Source organism: Hyla sarda, chromosome 8 (assembly GCF_029499605.1).
Source record: "Hyla sarda isolate aHylSar1 chromosome 8, aHylSar1.hap1, whole genome shotgun sequence".
Lineage (NCBI taxonomy): Eukaryota > Metazoa > Chordata > Amphibia > Anura > Hylidae > Hyla > Hyla sarda.
In genome coordinates this window covers 11,210,518-11,226,566 of record NC_079196.1, presented here as the reverse complement: position 1 = coordinate 11,226,566, position 16,049 = coordinate 11,210,518, and the positions used below count along the sequence as shown (strand labels likewise).

At 46.3% G+C, this 16,049-nt stretch overlaps 2 protein-coding genes across 2 annotated transcripts in view; one reads left to right on the top strand and one right to left on the bottom strand.

The window, feature by feature from the left end:
• HSPBAP1 (HSPB1 associated protein 1) overlaps positions 1–16,049 on the bottom strand; it is a 172,608-nt gene that overhangs the window by 4,655 nt on the left and 151,904 nt on the right. The gene's annotated exons all lie outside the window — the stretch shown is intronic.
• The window catches only part of SLC15A2 (solute carrier family 15 member 2), a 56,664-nt gene that overhangs the window by 20,051 nt on the left and 20,564 nt on the right, over positions 1–16,049 (top strand). The window contains 7 exon segments of the mRNA XM_056536547.1: positions 4,054–4,136; positions 5,399–5,485; positions 9,286–9,375; positions 9,548–9,592; positions 9,743–9,798; positions 12,074–12,163; positions 12,255–12,336. Of these exon segments, the coding sequence (XP_056392522.1) occupies positions 4,054–4,136; positions 5,399–5,485; positions 9,286–9,375; positions 9,548–9,592; positions 9,743–9,798; positions 12,074–12,163; positions 12,255–12,336 (533 nt within the window).

The window sequence follows — 16,049 nt, the reverse complement described above, 5'->3', positions numbered from 1 at the left end:
TAAAGCCCGCTCCACATTACCTGGCACTCCATGGGCATCCTCATAGAGCCCGCTCCACATTACCTGCCACTCCATGGGCATCCTCATAGAGCCTGCTCCACATTACCTGGCACTCCATGGGCATCCTCATAGAGCCCGCTCCACATTGCCTGCCACTCCATGGGCATCCTCATAGAGCCCGCTCCACATTACCTGGCACTCCATGGGCATCCTCATAGAGCCAGATCCACATTACCTGGCACTCCATAGGCATCCTCATAGAGCCCGCTCCACATTACCTGGCACTCCATGGGCATCCTCATAGAGCCCGCTCCACATTACCTGGCACTCCATGGGCATCCTCATAGAGCCCGCTCCACATTACCTGGCACTCCATGGGCATCCTCATAGAGCCCGCTCCACATTGCCTGGCACTCCATAGGCATCCTCATAGTGCCCGCTCCACATTGCCTGGCACTCCATGGGCATTCTCATAGAGCCCGCTTCACATTGCCGGGCACTCCATGGGCATCCTCATAGAGCCCGCTCCACATTACCTGCCACTTCATGGACATCCTCATAGAGCCCGCTCCACATTACCTGCCACTCCATGGGCATCCTCATAGAGCCCGCTTCACATTACCTGCCACTTCATGGGCATCCTCATAGAGCCCGCTCCACATTACCTGCCACTCCATGGGCATCCTCATAGAGCCTGCTCCACATTATATGCCACTCCATGGGCATCCTCATAGAGCCTGCTTCACATTACCTGCCACTCCATGGGCATCCTCAGAGCCTGCTCCACATTACCTGCCACTCCATGGGCATCCTCATAGAGCCTGCTCCACATTGCCTGCCACTCCATGGGCATCCTCATAGAGCCCGCTCCACATTGCCTGCCACTCCATGGGCATCCTCATAGAGCCCGCTCCACATTACCTGGCACTCCATGGGCATCCTCATAGAGCCCGCTCCACATTGCCTGGCACTCCATGGGCATCCTCATAGAGCCCGCTCCACATTACCTGACACTCCATAGGCATCCTCATAGAGCCCGCTCCACATTGCCTGGCACTCCATGGGCATCCTCATAGAGCCCGCTCCACATTGCCTGGCACTCCATAGGCATCCTCATAGAGCCCGCTCCACATTACCTGGCACTCCATGGGCATCCTCATAGAGCCCGCTCCACATTACCTGCCACTCCATGGGCATCCTCATAGAGCCCGCTCCACATTTCCTGGCACTCCATGGGCATCCTCATAGAGCCCGCTCCACATTGCCTGGCACTCCATAGGCATCCTCATATAGCCCGCTCCACATTATATGCCACTCCATGGGCATCCTCATAGAGCCCGCTCCACATTACCTGCCACTCCATGGGCATCCTCATAGTGCCCGCTCCACATTGCCTGGCACTCCATGGGCATCCTCATAGAGCCCGCTTCACATTACCTGCCACTTCATGGGCATCCTCATAGAGCCCGCTCCACATTGCCTGGCACTCCATGGGCATCCTCATAGAGCCCGCTCCACATTACCTGCCACTCCATGGGCATCCTCATAGAGCCCGCTCCACATTGCCTGGCACTCCGTGGGCATCCTCATAGAGCCCGCTCCACATTACCTGACACTCCATGGGCATCCTCATAGAGCCCGCTTCACATTATCTGCCACTCCATGGGCATCCTCATAGAGCCCACTCCACATTCCCTGGCACTCCATAGGCATCCTCATAAAGCCCGCTCCACATTACCTGCCACTCCATGGGCATCCTCATAGAGCCCGCTCCACATTACCTGGCACTCCATGGGCATCCTCATAGAGCCCACTTCACATTGCCTGGCACTCCATGGGCATCCTCATAGAGCCCGCTCCACATTACCTGCCACTCCATGGGCATCCTCATAGAGCCCGCTCCACATTACCTGGCACTCCATGGGCATCCTCATAGAGCCCGCTCCACATTATATGCCACTCCATGGGCATCCTCATAGAGCCCGCTCCACATTGCCTGGCCCTCCATGGGCATCCTCATAGAGCCCGCTCCACATTACCTGGCACTCCATGGGCATCCTCATAGAGCCCGCTCCACATTACCTGGCACTCCATGGGCATCCTCATAGAGCCCGCTCCACATTATATGCCATTCCATGGGCATCCTCATAAAACAGCGCTCCACTTTGGTCACCAGGGGGCATCTCAGAGAAGGCCTCTTTGTAGAGAAAGAGTGGTGCAGTTGCCCATAGCAACCAATCAGATCGCTTCTTTTATTTAATTTTTGTGTGTTTTGGGCGTCTTTTTTTCCCTTTCATTTTCATGTTTTTGACCTTTAAAAATCCCGTTTAAAGGGGTACTCAGGGCTGCTCAGCGCTTGGAACAAAATGTTCCACACCTTAGATTCGGCGCCAGGAGCTTGTGACGTCATAGCCCCGCCCCTCCTGACATCACACCCCGCCCCTTCAATGCATGTCTATGGACTCCCATAGACTTGCATTGAGGGGGTGGGGCGTGACATCAGGAGGGGGCGTGGCTATGACGTCACGAGCTCCCGACGCCAGCTCTAAGCATTCGTAACATTCTGTTCCAAACATTGAGCAGCGGAGTACCCCTTTAAGCACAGGAGGGAAAAGGCAATAGAAATTTGATATGGAAATAAAAAAAACACGAATCAGTAATAAATGAGACGGATGCGTTACGTCTATGACCGTTGTTGGCCGCGTCCGCTGCTTTCTCGGATACAGTCCCAGCTGGATACATCAACCTCATTTATTACTATTAATATTTTTTTGTTTTCATGTCTATTAAATATCTATATAGTTTTCCCTCATATTTTTAAACATGATTTCTTGGACATGCGCCAAAGAGCCCCCAAATGACTAAAACGAAGAGGTTTTTATTTAATAAATGATTCGCACATTTCGCATAATTAGTGATGTTTAGAGATCAACATTAATAACGGTGAAATGCATCTCCTGGTACGTTTCCTTTCACCTCTATTTATATAGAAATCTGTAATAATAAATAGGGCCTAAGTGTCTGTTATCATCAAAACAAATGAAGGGAAAATTGCGCAGTAGAGAGCTCACTGTCAGGGTGTTACCGCACACAACGTTGTGTACCGGAGGTGGATCTGTTTTCACAACATGAAGCGCAAGAAACAACTCAATGAAAACTTGATATGCAAATTAACGAAAAAACAGGAATCAGGGATAAATGAGGCCGATGCGTTACATCTGCGACCATCATGAGGCCTGGTCGCGTCCGCCGCTTTTTCGGATACAGTCCAAGCTGGATATTGTGACCCCTCATTTATCATTAATTCATTTTTTTGTGTGTTTTTCCTCTTATATTCTTCACCATAACTTTTGTATATAGGGAACTTTTTTTTTTGCGCCAAACTGCCCCCATGTGACCGAAACTAAGAGGTTTACATTTATATGACCCTGTCTTCTAGAAGTGAAAGATCACAAGGACAAAAGATGCCAAAAATAGGGCAAAATTTCATAATTCATTTCACTTGGATATTGAAAAAGTAGAAAGCCACGCCCACATTTTGGATTTAGGAAATGTTGCCGCAGGTTTTGCCCAAACATAAAAAACTAAAGTGAAATTCGTTTCCACATTTTTCCCCCATCATCATTTTTTGGGAAATCCGAGCGCCTATTGGGGGAGATTTATCAAAACCTGTGCAGAGGAAAAGTTGCCCAGTTGCCCATAGCAACCAATCAGATCGCTGCTTTCATTTTTCAGAGGCCTTTATATAAATGAAAGAAGCGAGCTGATTGGTTGCTATGGGAAACTGGTGAACTTTTCCTCTGCACAGGTTTGGATAAATCTCGCCGTGTGTGTCTATTATCATCACAACAAATCCTAATCCACCTGAGAGGATTACGCAGAGCTCCGCCCCTTGCGCAGTGAAGGGCTGATTGTGCGGTGCTTCGTGTGGATGTTTTCACAACACGGGGCGGATCAGTGTGTCCTCTGTGTATAGACAGATGTGTTTTGGGTCACATCAGGGCGTCTCCCCCTCCCTCCTCCGCTGACTGCGCTTTTTTTCCTTTCTTCTAGTTGTGTTCGTATGCGGCAGCGGCATGTACAAGAAATATCCGCCACAGGGGAACATATTGGGCTCCGTCTTCAAGTGCATTGGAGTAAGTGATACTGGACGACGCATCGTTCACCTCGAATAAAGTAGAAACGGAAACAATCCGAACAATATTATCTCAGCTAGTCAGATAAACTATACCCAGTATAAAGCTTTGTTCACACAGAACTGAAATGCTGCAGATCTTCCCTATAAACTTCAATGGGGAAGGAAAAATCTGCAGCATATAAAGGTCAGGATATGAGGTTAGGATATGAGGACGGGATAGGAGGATGAGATATAAGGTCAAAATATTAGGATGGATATGAGGACGAGATATGAGGACTGGATATAAGGATGGGGTATGAGGACGGGATATGAGAACAGGATATTAAGATGGGATAGGAGGACTGGATATGAGGTCGGGATTTGAGGACAGCATTTGAAGTCAGAAGATGAAGAGAGGATATGAATATGGGATATAAGGACGGGATAGGAGGATGAGATATAAGGTCAAAATATTAGGATGGATATGAGGTCAGGATATGAGGTCGGGATATGAGGTCGGGATATGAGGACGGGACATGAGGACGTAATATTAAGATGGGATATGAGGTCGGGATATGAGGTCGGGATATGAGGTCGGGATATGAGGACGGGATATGAGGACGGGATATGAGGACGGGATATGAGGACAGGATATGAGGACGGGATATGAGGACGGGATATGAGGACAGGATATGAGGACGGGATATGAGGTCGGGATATGAGGACAGGATATGAGGACGGGATATGAGGACAGGATATGAGGACGGGATATGGGGACGGGATATAAAGACAAATTCATACAGATTTTCATACATTTTGGTTGGAATTGGAGGGAATTTGGGGGAGAATCAACTAGTGTGCACCTGCAGAATTATGTGCGCATTTTGTTTTTATTTTGCACATTGACTTGCATGTAAGTTATCACCTACGTGTGCACCTCAGGAGTCGTGGTTAGCAGATGCACTGACTGGTCAATTATCACTGTTTGTAAATGTATTCCAGTGAGCGGCTGGAATGAGAATGTGTGAGGTCATCGACCTTTTTTGTACTTTCCAAGGGCTTCACATTGCAAAACTCCAACTCCAAGCATGCTGGGATTTGTAGTTTTGCAACAGCTGGAGGGCCGCAGTTTGGACACCACAGTTTTACACCATTTGTTGAGACAAGTATACTATGAGAAGGTTTCTATTCATCGACAGAGAACATAGATATTAAAAATGGCCGCCATAGACCCGATACGATGACGGCCACGTAATGCTTTGTGTATTTCGTTTATTCCAGTTCGCCATCAAGAACCGCTGGAATCATCGCTCCAAACAATATCCGAAGAGGGAGCACTGGGCGGACTGGGCCTCCGAGCAGTATCCGGTGAGTATATGGCGTCCGGCCACCAGTCAGTGACTGATTGGAAATTAGACTTGACTGGACAATGGCGCAGATTCCGCGGGGAATGAGGATTACAGTCCAACAGTGATGACAAGTAAACGTTGGCGTTTCTGGCTGAGTGACCGCCGCCCTGCGACCTAATTACATACAATAATGATTCAGCCGAGTCCATTCATCACCGTCACATCGCATCATAGAAATGAAATGTCTGCTCGCTCAGAACGCTGCAGAACTCAGGGATTAAAGGGGAACTCTAGGGGGAATACCGCCTGAGGCCTAAAGAACAAGGGGGAAATTAAAGGGGTACTCCGGTGGAAATTTTTTTTTTTTTTTTTTATCAACTGGTGCCAGAAAGTTAAACAGATTGTAAATTACTTCTATTAAAAAACCTTAATCCTTCCAGTACTTATTAGCTGCTGAATACTACAGAGGAAATGGTTTGATTTTTGGAACACAGAGCTCTCTGCTGACATCATGACCACAGTGCTCTCTGCTGACATCTCTGTCCATTTTAGGAACTGTCCAGAGCAACATATGTTTGCTATGGGAATTTTCTCCTACTCTGGACAGTTCTTAAAATGGACAGAGGTGTCAGCAGAGAGCACTGTGCTCGTGATGTCAGCAGAGAGCTCTGTGTTCCAAAAAGAAAAGAATTTCCTCTGTAGAATTCAGCAGCTAATAAGTACTGGAAGGATTAAGATTTTTTTTATTGAAGTAATTTACAAATCTGTTTAACTTTCTGGCACCACTTGATTTAAAAAAATAAAAAAAAAAGTTTCCCACCGGAGTACCCCTTTAATTAAAACCTGTGCAGAGGAAGAGCGGTGCAGTTGTCCCTAGCAGCCAATCAGATCGCTTCTTTCATTTTTCAGAAGCCTGTTTAAAAATGAAAGTAGCAATCTGATTGGTTGTTATGGGAAACTGGACCGCTCTTCACAGGTTTTGACTAATCTTCCCCCTAATGTTTAATGTGGTTCTGCTGTCGCATTCACAGAGCAAATGGTCCGCCGGGGAAATTCTGCATTCCGCTAAATTCAAAGACCAGTCTATAAATTTTGCGGAATTGCGGGCGGAATCCCATTTGAATTTCGGCAAAATTCTGTGTTTTGAGTGCACAGAAATTCTGCAATTCCATTTAGTAAGCTCTGCAGATATTCTGCCCTGTGAACAGAGCCTAAAAAGGCCCGTAAACTCCATCTAAGGGCTCGTTCACACAGGCAGATTACCTGCGGAATTTCTGCAGCGTACTTGCTGAAGAAAATACGCAGCGGATTTTGCCACCATTGACTTCAACGGGTCCAAAGGAAAATCTGCAAATCGGCCTCTATTGCGGATTTTCTGCCGACCCATTGAAGTCAATGGTAGCAAAATCCGCTGCTGATTTTTCACAGCAAATACGCTGCAGAAAGTACCCTAAAGCTAAGGGTTTTTTTGCATTTCTTTCAAACTTTTCTTTTTTATTCTTTTCTTGGCATAAACTCCTCAATATGACCAAAAAGAAAAAGTTGCGGATTTATGTAAATCAGAGAATGGATATAGACACGTTAATTATATATGAAGGAAGTAACATGGATACAACATATTCAAAACATCTCAATTTATTCATTATGGAGTATAAAATCCACGTACTGACACGCCTCGGGGTTATTAATGGTTCTGGGATGTTCTAGAATGGAATGTTCTGCCACGCTGAATGCTCTGCGTGTATTTTAGTCCATTCTCCTATTTTCCAGGATATACGTGTTTGAAATAAAATACGAGCAGGAAAAACGATGTTTTGTGAACCCAGCCCAAGATTTCATGAAAAAATTAAAATAAATGAATAAACGGCCAAAAAATCCGCAATGTAGATTTAAAATTGGCATTTTTATCCGGCAACGTAAATTATTTTTTTTTGCTCATATTTAATTTATGAGCGCAAATCCAGCAAAATGTGACCACAAATTTTGTAACTACAATACTACGGCTGTAATTGGCGTGTAAAATAAAATATGCGCTAATTTTTACACAGTATGTAGCCAGCATTAGGCTAGGTTTCCACTTTCCACAAAAACGCCAGAAAAAATATATATTTTGTATAATTAATTTTGTTGACATTTTTATTAGTAATGTATTTTAATAATGTGTTTAATAAAGTTATGTGTGTTTTTAACTTTTGTTCAAATTTTTTTTTAAATTTTTTAGGTAGTACTTCTACTCCCAGCATGGAACACACTGTTCCATGATGGGAGTAGTAGTTCCTGTACTAATAGACAGATCGCGCCGGGTGTCACTCCTGACACCCGATGCGATCGTCCTGTCTACAATTTTTTCCATCACTACTGTATCTTTTTTATTATTATTTTTTTTATGGTACCCTACGAAATTTTATTAAACAAGGTATCTCCATCACTTTTTTGGATTGCTAAAGTGTAAAAAAAAGAATAAAAACCGCCGGCAAAAACGCCAAAGTTAAAACCCACATGGCATTTTTCTTGGCCTTTTTTTCACACCCATAGACTTTCCTTTAAAAAAAAAAAACGCCAAAGTCTCAACAAGAGGTCGTTTTTGAAAAACTGCCAAGGAGCCAAAAATAGCTGAAAAATGCCAAAAGGATTTAAAAAAACGCCAAACTGAAAAACGCCAAGTGGATAAGGCATTTTGCAGTTCCCTATTCACTTGCTGCTAACATCTGGCCACAGAGTTTTTTTCACACAAAAAAACGCCATGTGGCAGAATGGGCGTTTTTATTGGCGCTTTTGGAAACATAGCCTTAGAGTCACATGATGAAAGAATCCCATGACTTGTAATGAGAAGAAATCAGAGGGTGAAACACCAAAGGCAACAGCCTATACTAAAAATAAATAAATAAAAATAAAAATAAAAAAAAAAAGCCACAAAAACTGCATCTTGAGTCCAAAATGAGAGGGATGAGGGCAGTTTTTTTTTTATTTTTTATTTTTTTTTATTTTTTGTTTTTAGTTTTGTGGAGTCACAGTTTAGGAGTAAATGTGGAAAGACGAAAAAAAAAAAAAAAACGTGAAAAAAAAAAAAACGCGAAAAAAATAAAAACTATGACCGGGAGTGCGTTCACACTGAGGAATTGATGAGGAATTCACTTACCTATTCCTGCGCCAGTATTCCGCTTGGATTCCGCCTTGACTATAATGGTCTTTCTACCGCTCTGTTCACACTGAGGAATTTTCTCGGACAAAATTCCGACGCGGGTAAGAGCCCATTGAAGTCAATGGGACTTTACTTTTCCTGACAAAATGAGTTTGGAGGGAAACTGATGAGGAATTGACACATTTCGCGATCCTCCTCCTGATTTTCCTCTTTGCTCGCCAAATCCTGCGCTATTTCCGTGCCAAAACTGAAATGATTACCTCATCATTACCTCAGTGTAAACATAGCCTTAGGCAATGTTCACACGCAAGGATCACCGCGCGGAATTCCGTATTGGAATTCCACATGGAAATTCTGCAGCAGCACAGTCCCATTGATTTTAGTGGGATTCCGCTGCACTGTGCGGACGGCAGAAACATCTGGCGTGGAAATCCCCTTGCTCAGTGTTTCTGTGGAATCCTCACGGAATGCATTGCCGTCTATGAGATGGCAATGCATTCCCGAGCAGACATTCCATCGACAGTGGAGTGTCGGCATAACATGCTGGCGGTGGAATGTCCGGACGGAGATTCCTATTTTGCCTATAGGCAGAGCCGGCCATGCCTGTTCTTCTTCTGGGGTCTGTTCCGGTCGGGGTTCCTCCGTTACGCTTTTTCTTACTTCCATTTCTATTACAGAAAAAACTGATCACAGAGGTGAAGATGGTGACGAAGGTTTTGTTCCTGTACATCCCGCTGCCCATGTTCTGGGCGCTCTTTGACCAGCAGGTGAGTACTGACCTGTGTCTGTAAGTTTCCCTGACACCAGGGGGCGCTCTAGTAACAAAACCACAAATAAAATAAAAAAACATGGAAACAATCAGCATTGGAATGTTCATTTTGGCTTTGTCGTTCCGGTGACATCATCTGTGATCACTTTCTCTCGTGTCGCGTTTTTCAGGGATCCCGCTGGACTCTACAAGCCACAAGAATGGACACGGATTTTGTAAGTGATTGTTATGTGAGATGGACCTGTTCAGGTATAAATATATTTATCTGTAGACTTGGACACTCAACTCAGCTGAGCATGCATGTGTTCTGAATGGAGGAGTAAGCTGCTGCCAGACACCTCTAATGTTTATCATTTCATTTTCAGAAAGGATTTGTGGCTCAGCCCGACCAGATCCAGGTAAGATGTCTCTCTCTATGAGGGTACAGGGGTATGTGATGGGGTACAGGGGTATGTGATGGGGTACAGGGGTATGTGATGGGGGTACAGGGGTATGTGATGGGGTACAGGGGTATGTGATGGGGGTACAGGGGTATGTGATGGGGTACAGGGGTATGTGATGGGGGTACAGGGGTATGTGATGGGGTACAGGGGTATGTGATGAGGTACAGGGGTATGTGATGAGGGTACAGTGATGGGGTACAGGGGTATGTGATGAGGTACAGCGGTATGTGATGGGGGTACAGTGATGGGGTATAGAGGTATGTGATGGGGTACAGGGGTATGTGATGGGGGTACAGGGGTATGTGATGGGGTACAGGGGTATGATGAGGTACAGCGGTATGTGATGGGGGTTCAGTGATGGGGGTACAGGGGTATGTGATGGGGGTACAGGGGTATGTGATGGGGTACAGGGGTATGTGATGGGGTACAGGGGTATGTGATGGGGTACAGGGGTATGTGATGGGGGTACAGTGATGGGGTATAGGGGTATGTGATGGGGTACAGGGGTATGTGATGAGGTACGGCGGTATGTGATGGGGGTACAGTGATGGGGTACAGGGGTATGTGATGGGGTAGAGGGGTATGTGATGAGGGTGCAGGGGTATGTGATGAGGGTACAGGGGTATGTGATGGGGTACAGGGGTATGTGATGGGGGTACAGTGATGGGGTATAGGGGTATGTGATGGGGTACAGGGGTATGTGATGAGGTACAGCGGTATGTGATGGGGGTACAGTGATGGGGTACAGGGGTATGTGATGGGGTAGAGGGGTATGTGATGAGGGTGCAGGGGTATGTGATGAGGGTACAGGGGTATGTGATGAGGTACAGCGGTATGTGATGGGGGTACAGTGATGGGGTACAGGGGTATGTGATGGGGTACAGGGGTATGTGATGGAGGTACAGGGGTATGTGATGAGGGTACAGTGATGGGGGTACAGGGGTATGTGATGGGGGTACAGGGGTATGTGATGGGGGTACAGGGGTATGTGATGGGGGTACAGGGGTATGTGATGGGGTACAGGGGTATGTGATGGGGGTACAGGGGTATGTGATGGGGGGTACAGGGGTATGTGATGAGGGTACAGGGGTATGTGATGGGGGTACAGGGGTATGTGATGGGGTACAGGGGTATGTGATGGGGTACAGGGGTATGTGATGAGGTACAGCGGTATGTGATGGGGGTACAGTGATGAGGGTACAGGGGTATGTGATGGGGTACAGGGGTATGTGATGAGGTACAGCGGTATGTGATGGGGGTACAGTGATGAGGTACAGCGGTATGTGATGGGGGTATGTGATGGGGTACAGGAGTATGTGATGGGGGTACAGGGGTATGTGATGAGGGTACAGGGGTATGTGATGGGGGTACAGTGATGGGGTACAGGGGTATGTGATGGGGGTACAGTGATGGGGTACAGGGGTATGTGATGGGGTACAGGGGTATGTGATGGGGTACAAGGGTATGTGATGAGGGTAAAGGGGTATGTGATGAGGGTACAGGGGTATGTGATGAGGGTACAGGGGTATGTGATGGGGTACATGGGTATGTGATGGGGGTACAGGGGTATGTGATGAGGGTACAGGGGTATGTGATGGGGGTACAGGGGTATGTGATGGGGTACAGGGGTATGTGATGGGGTACAGGGGTATGTGATGAGGTACAGGGGTATGTGATGGGGTACAGGGGTATGTGATGAGGGTACAGGGGTATGTGATGAGGGTACAGGGGTATGTGATGAGGGTACAGGGGTATGTGATGGGGGTACAGTGATGGGGGTACAGGGGTATGTGATGGGGGTACAGGGGTATGTGATGGGGGTACAGGGGTATGTGATGGGGTACAGGGGTATGTGATGGGGTACAGGGGTATGTGATGGGGGTACAGGGGTATGTGATGGGGTACAGGGGTATGTGATGGGGGTACAGGGGTATGTGATGGGGTATAGAGGTATGTGATGGGGTATAGGGGTATGTGATGGGGGTACAGGGGTATGTGATGGGGGGTACAGGGGTATGTGATGGGGTACAGGGGTATGTGATGGGGGTACAGGGGTATGTGATGGGTTACAGGGGTATGTGATGGGGTTATAGGGGTATGTGATGGGGGTACAGGGGTATGTGATGGGGTACAGGGGTATGTGATGGGGTACAGTGATGGGGTGTCATTGCCTGCACCCCCTGTAGTATGGTATGAGGACAGGCGAGGGGGGATTTCTCAGATGGTATCACCCGGACTATTTCTTCTCTCCAGGTCCTGAACCCCGCTCCTCATCCTCATCCTCATCCCGATCTTTGACCTCGGTATCTACCCCCTGTTCAGACTCTGCAAGATCGAATTAAAGTGAGTGGAGACCCCGATAATAATAACAATGAGACCCTATAGGGGGGGACTAATAGGACAGCAGAGGAATAATCACTCTCATCATCCGCAGGGCTATTCCCAAGATGGCGATCGGTATGCTCCTGGCGGCCCTGGCGTTCGTAGTCGCTACTATTGTAGAGCTCAAGATTGTGGTGAGTGATTGAGTGTTATTACCGGTGCTGCTGCTGTTTTCTAATTGTGGTGGCCCAGTACGGGAGTTTGTAACCCCTTGCTGTCCTGTCAGGCAGCCTCCCTGCATATGTTTCTACTGTAATTGTATATTATTCCCAATGTTATGTATATAAGAGAGGTTTAACATGTGATCACCAGTTTGTCCATGTGAGTTGTCATGTGATTGTTTACCCAGGAGGTATCAGTGACCAGGTGACTTAAGGGGGGACCAATAGGACCCCACCAGAGTCTCCCCCATAAAAGCCCCTGGAGGGAGTCCTCTTCTCTCTCTTAGTTCCTGAGTCTTTGCTCTATCGTCACTGTCCATCTATTGTCAAGTCAATGTGGTCTGCATATAATTGTCCAGTCCCTACTAACAAGTCCCCAGCAAGCCCTTAAGGTCTCTGGGTCCACTGGTCCACCTCCTTGGGCCCCTGGCTGAACTGTATAGACCAGTGGTCTTCAACCTGCGGACCTGCAGATGTTGCAAAACTACAACTCCCAGCATGCCCGGGACAGCCGTTGGCTGTCCGGGCATGCCTGGGAGTTTGTAGTTTTTGCAACATCTGGAGGTCCGCAGGTTGAAGGACCACTGGTATAGACTTTACCAACTGTCTACCCTCAGTAAAGCTACCGTTGTCTGCAACCTGGCCTTGTGCCTCGCCCAGGATCCAGCGGTTTTACCTTCGGGTGATATTGAGAATACAAGGGGTTAATGCCATCTGCCCCTAGGGTAACAACATCTGCCCCTCATCACATATTATACCACATAATCTTATCCTGTGTTGATACTGTACTGCTGAGAGGGGTGTATCTAATCTTATCCTGTGTGATACTGTACTGCTGAGAGGGGGTGTATCTAATCTTATCCTGTGTAATACTGTACTGCTGAGAGGGGGTGTATCTAATCTTATCCTGTGTGATACTGTACTGCTGAGAGGGGTGTATCTAATCTTATCCTGTGTGATTACTGTAACTGCTGAGAGGGGTGTATCTAATCTTATCCTGTGTGATACTGTACTGCTGAGAGGGGTGTATCTAATCTTATCCTGTGTGATACTGTACTGCTGAGAGGGGTGTATCTAATCTTATCCTGTGTGATACTGTACTGCTGAGAGGGGTGTATCTAATCTTATCCTGTGTGATACTGTACTGCTGAGAGGGGTGTATCTAATCTTATCCTGTGTGATATTGTACTGCTGAGAGGGGTGTATCTAATCTTATCCTGTGTAATACTGTACTGCTGAGAGGGGTGTATCTAATCTTATCCTGTGTGATACTGTACTGCTGAGAGGGGTGTATCTAATCTTATCCTGTGTGATACTGTACTGCTGAGTGGGGTGTATCTAATCTTATCCTGTGTGATACTGTACTGCTGAGTGGGTGTATCTAATCTTATCCTGTGTGATATTGTACTGCTGAGGGTGGTGTATCTAATCTTATCCTGTGTGATACTGTACTGCTGAGAGGGGTGTATCTAATCTTATCCTGTGTGATACTGTACTGCTGAGAGGGGTGTATCTAATCTTATCCTGTGTGATACTGTACTGCTGAGAGGGGTGTATCTAATCTTATCCTGTGTGATACTGTACTGCTGAGAGGGGTATATCTAATCTTATCCTGTGTGATACTGTACTGCTGAGAGGGGTGTATCTAATCTTATCCTGTGTGATACTGTACTGCTGAGAGGGGGTGTATCTAATCTTCTCATGGGTTGTACTGTACTGCTGAGAGGGGTGTATCTAATCTTATCCTGTGTGATACTGTACTGCTGAGAGGGGTGTATCTAATCTTATCCTGTGTGATACTGTACTGCTGAGAGGGGTGTATCTAATCTTATCCTGTGTGATACTGTACTGCTGAGAGGGGTGTATCTAATCTTATCCTGTGTGATACTGTACTGCTGAGAGGGGTGTATCTAATCTTATCCTGTGTGATACTGTACTGCTGAGAGGGGTGTATCTAATCTTATCCTGTGTGATACTGTACTGCTGAGAGGGGTGTATCTAATCTTCTCATGGGTTGTACTGTACTGCTGAGAGGGGTGTATCTAATCTTATCCTGTGTGATACTGTACTGCTGAGAGGGGTGTATCTAATCTTATCCTGTGTGATACTGTACTGCTGAGAGGGGTGTATCTAATCTTATCCTGTGTGATACTGTACTGCTGAGAGGGGTGTATCTAATCTTATCCTGTGTGATACTGTACTGCTGAGAGGGGTGTATCTAATCTTATCCTGTGTAATACTGTACTGCTGAGAGGGGTGTATCTAATCTTATCCTGTGTGATACTGTACTGCTGAGAGGGGTGTATCTAATCTTATCCTGTGTGATACTGTACTGCTGAGAGGGGTGTATCTAATCTTATCCTGTGTGATACTGTACTGCTGAGAGGGGTGTATCTAATCTTATCCTGTGTGATACTGTACTGCTGAGAGGGGTGTATCTAATCTTATCCTGTGTGATACTGTACTGCTGAGAGGGGTGTATCTAATCTTATCCTGTGTGATACTGTACTGCTGAGAGGGGTGTATCTAATCTTATCCTGTGTGATATTGTACTGCTGAGAGGGGTGTATCTAATCTTATCCTGTGTAATACTGTACTGCTGAGAGGGGTGTATCTAATCTTATCCTGTGTGATACTGTACTGCTGAGAGGGGTGTATCTAATCTTATCCTGTGTGATACTGTACTGCTGAGAGGGGTGTATCTAATCTTATCCTGTGTGATACTGTACTGCTGAGAGGGGTATATCTAATCTTATCCTGTGTGATACTGTACTGCTGAGAGGGGTGTATCTAATCTTATCCTGTGTGATACTGTACTGCTGAGAGGGGTGTATCTAATCTTCTCATGGGTTGTACTGTACTGCTGAGAGGGGTGTATCTAATCTTATCCTGTGTGATACTGTACTGCTGAGAGGGGTGTATCTAATCTTATCCTGTGTGATACTGTACTGCTGAGAGGGGTGTATCTAATCTTATCCTGTGTGATACTGTACTGCTGAGAGGGGTGTATCTAATCTTATCCTGTGTGATACTGTACTGCTGAGAGGGGTGTATCTAATCTTATCCTGTGTGATACTGTACTGCTGAGAGGGGTGTATCTAATCTTATCCTGTGTGATACTGTACTGCTGAGAGGGATGTATCTAATCTTATCCTGTGTGATACTGTACTGCTGAGAGGGGTGTATCTAATCTTATCCTGTGTGATACTGTACTGCTGAGAGGGGTGTATCTAATCTTATCCTCTTTAATACTGTACTGCTGAGAGGGGTGTATCTAATCTTCTCATGGGTTGTACTGTACTGCTGAGAGGGGTGTATCTAATCTTATCATGTGTGATACTGTACTGCTGAGAGGGGTGTATCTAATCTTATCCTGTGTGATACTGTACTGCTGAGAGGGGTGTATCTAATCTTATTCTGTGTAATACTGTACTGCTGAGAGGGGTGTATCTAATCTTATCCTGAGTGATATTGTACTGCTGAGAGGGGTGTATCTAATCTTATCCTGTGTGATACTGTACTGCTGAGAGGGGTGTATCTAATCTTATCCTGTGTGATACTGTACTGCTGAGAGGGGTGTATCTAATCTTATCCTGTGTGATACTGTACTGCTGAGAGGGGTGTATCTAATCTTATCCTGTGTGATACTGTACTGCTGAGAGGGGTGTATCTAATCTTATCCTGTG